Source organism: Pteropus alecto, unplaced genomic scaffold (genome assembly GCF_000325575.1).
Source record: "Pteropus alecto unplaced genomic scaffold, ASM32557v1 scaffold34, whole genome shotgun sequence".
Classification (NCBI taxonomy): domain Eukaryota; kingdom Metazoa; phylum Chordata; class Mammalia; order Chiroptera; family Pteropodidae; genus Pteropus; species Pteropus alecto.
The window spans coordinates 6,681,355-6,684,033 of NW_006435763.1; the positions used below are offsets into that span (position 1 = coordinate 6,681,355).

Consider the following 2,679-nt stretch of genomic DNA (forward strand, 5'->3'; position numbering starts at 1 on the left):
AGATTAGGAACGGGCTGCCTTTTAAAAAAAAATCTGAGTTTTAGTAAATAGGATATGGTTTTCATTTTGTTTTACAGCTTCAGTCAATAATTAAGAAAGTGATCGCCCACTTCCATGATTTCTCAGTTCTTTTCTCGGTGGTAAGTGACTTTCCTCAATTATCTTTGGAAATTTGTATCTGAGTCAGAGGTTCCCTGAGCGGCTCAGCCGCGTTTTTTTTTTTTTTTTTAAGTCATGATGCCCTAGGCCAAAGGAAATACTTTTATAAAGTTCCTTTTATAAAGTAGTTGGGTCTAAACAACTTAAGTATTTATGTCATAACAACTTAATCAGCGTTTGAAAAACATGTGCAGAGAACGAAAGAGAAATAAGATGTGGCCACCAGCTTGGCAACATGCAGCTCCTCAGCTCTGGGAGTCAGACTGGACGCCTCCTTCCACATTGCCCCCTCTGCCTTGATTGTCACGTGATAGCTTGCTTTTTTACCGTGCAGTCTAATGTCGAAGCTGTGAAACACGTCAAGCCAAGGCTTGTCTCAGTGTCTGACAGTTCAGATGTATTATGTTCCCCTCAAAAACTTAAAAAATCCTGCGACACCCTCATGAGTTTGCAGCAGCGCCCTGGCCAAGGACAGACCCAGGCGACTGTGTGCGCTGCCATCTCGCTGCCCCTCGCTGCCCTCTCCCCTGGCACCCTACCCTCTTCTGGTTTCCGTTGATGTGTATTTACGGGACTGTACGTTTTTGGTTTCTTGCCTGTTTAAAAATCGAAGCTGTTGTTTATCGGACATCTGCCACACTCCACGAGCGCTGTGGTAGAACTTTCCACACATCGCTTCGTCATTGTCACAGCACTACTGAGAAGTGGGAGGAGCTGTTATTCCCACTTTACAACTGAGGGAACGGGTGCTGGAAGAGATGGTGTAATTTGCTTGTCGCACCGTCTCTTCTGTGGAGGCAGGACGCAGAGCCCACTCTGAACGACTGACTCTTCTTTCCGTGTGCGTCAGCACCATCGTAGAAAGACGCAAACCCGCTTTTCATTGTGTTACCCAGAAAAGCTTAGGGTCACCTACACGTCGCCCAGGTGACGTGCCAGAACTGGCCCTGATCCTGTTTCACAAACCTTGAGGTTCTCTCTGCTTTCAGGGGGGGTCCTCCTCCCACCTGCTTCAGACGGGGGGAACCCTGCCTCTATTCTGACCTTCAAAGAAAAAGTGACCCATAAATTCTTTCCAATAACTGGTGAAAATTGCATGTAAAGTGCTTTTTTTAAATTTTTTTTTATTTTTAGGAAAAATTTCTACCGTTTCTGGACATGTTCCAAAAAGAGAGTGTGCGGGTGGAGGTTTGCAAATGCATCATGGACGTTTTTATCAAGTAAGTGTAACACATTTTGTGATCGGAAGGTCCAGTTCCCGATGCCTGTTGATAAGAAACCAGTTTATGCCCTCCGAGGTCCAGTCATGTGTACGTGTTTCGTACCTAATATAACGTTGAGAGGAAAATTACATCAAAGGAGCAGTCATGATCAAAGTTTATATTAGGGCTTAAGAAGACAAAGTCATAAGTGTCAGCAAGACCCTGGCCATCACTACATGTGACTCCTGTGTGTTTTTGGAAGACGTGATGTATCGATGAGCTACTTAGTAATGTTTTATAAGATAAAGTCATATTTATCAAGGTTCTATCTTCAGTGTATAGGTTCGTGATCAGTTTTCAAATTTAGTTCTTTTCATGTTATTAAATGTATTTTTCCCAATACTTGTTACTGCTGGTACATGAAATAAGTGTAGGTGTGGCCCATGGAGGAGAGATTTTTATTTTAAAGGGTCACAGGTTTATATTTATTTTAAAGTTATGTTAGATAATATATAACTAGTTTAGTCTGATTCATGTATATTACTTTTCAGGACAAGTGTAAAAGTCTCTTTAAATACTAAGTATGTAGATATGCTTAAAAATATAGGACAGAACTTAACCACAGTTTGGAAAGTTGAGTTGGAATTCGCTCGAATATATGTTTGAAGCTTTCTTTGTGTTGTCTTCCTAAAAGATTAATTCCATATGCTTGGAACAGATATCCTTACTTTACTTACATAAACGTTTATTTTAAGAGCTTGTCCTTTTGTGTTATTTGAAAAACTCAATTAATGATTGTGCCTGGCACTTAACACAGTTGTAGACAGGTTGTGGACAACTTCAGAGGGTTCCAGAAACGTGATAAGGAACCAGGTTTGCCCTTTGCCTGGCTTAGGGAAACATAGCAGTTCTACCAGGATCTCGCAGTTACGGAAAGTTATGTGTAGAAGAGAGAACCCATTATTGAAAGAATTCAGAGTGGGAATGTTGTCCATTAGCCGAGCTGTGTTCACTGCAGACGGATCATTTGTTGCTGCTAAAGTTGTACAGTAGATAAGAACTAAGTGCTTTCACTGTTCTCGGTGGTTGTCGCTTCTCCTTTGATCTTTAAATGTCTCCTAGGCATCAGCAAGAGCCCACCAAGGACCCCGTCATTCTGAACGCCCTTTTGCACGTTTGCAAGACCATGCACGACTCTGTTAAGTAAGCCCCCCTTAAGGCTGAAATGTAACCTGGATTGGGTCTTCATACCACGTAATAGGACATGAGGGAACGACGGCTTTAAGCTACCACTGCGAATGATGTTATTTTACGAGGG

The 2,679-nt window shown here is 42.1% G+C and overlaps 1 protein-coding gene across 1 annotated transcript in view; it reads left to right on the top strand.

Moving 5' to 3' along the window:
• The window catches only part of VPS35L (VPS35 endosomal protein sorting factor like), a 122,786-nt gene that overhangs the window by 76,008 nt on the left and 44,099 nt on the right, over positions 1-2,679 (top strand). The window contains exons 24-26 of the mRNA XM_025046103.1: positions 78-140; positions 1,294-1,379; positions 2,484-2,564. Coding sequence (XP_024901871.1) covers positions 78-140; positions 1,294-1,379; positions 2,484-2,564 — 230 coding nt within the window. The remainder of the gene's footprint in view (positions 1-77; positions 141-1,293; positions 1,380-2,483; positions 2,565-2,679) is intronic.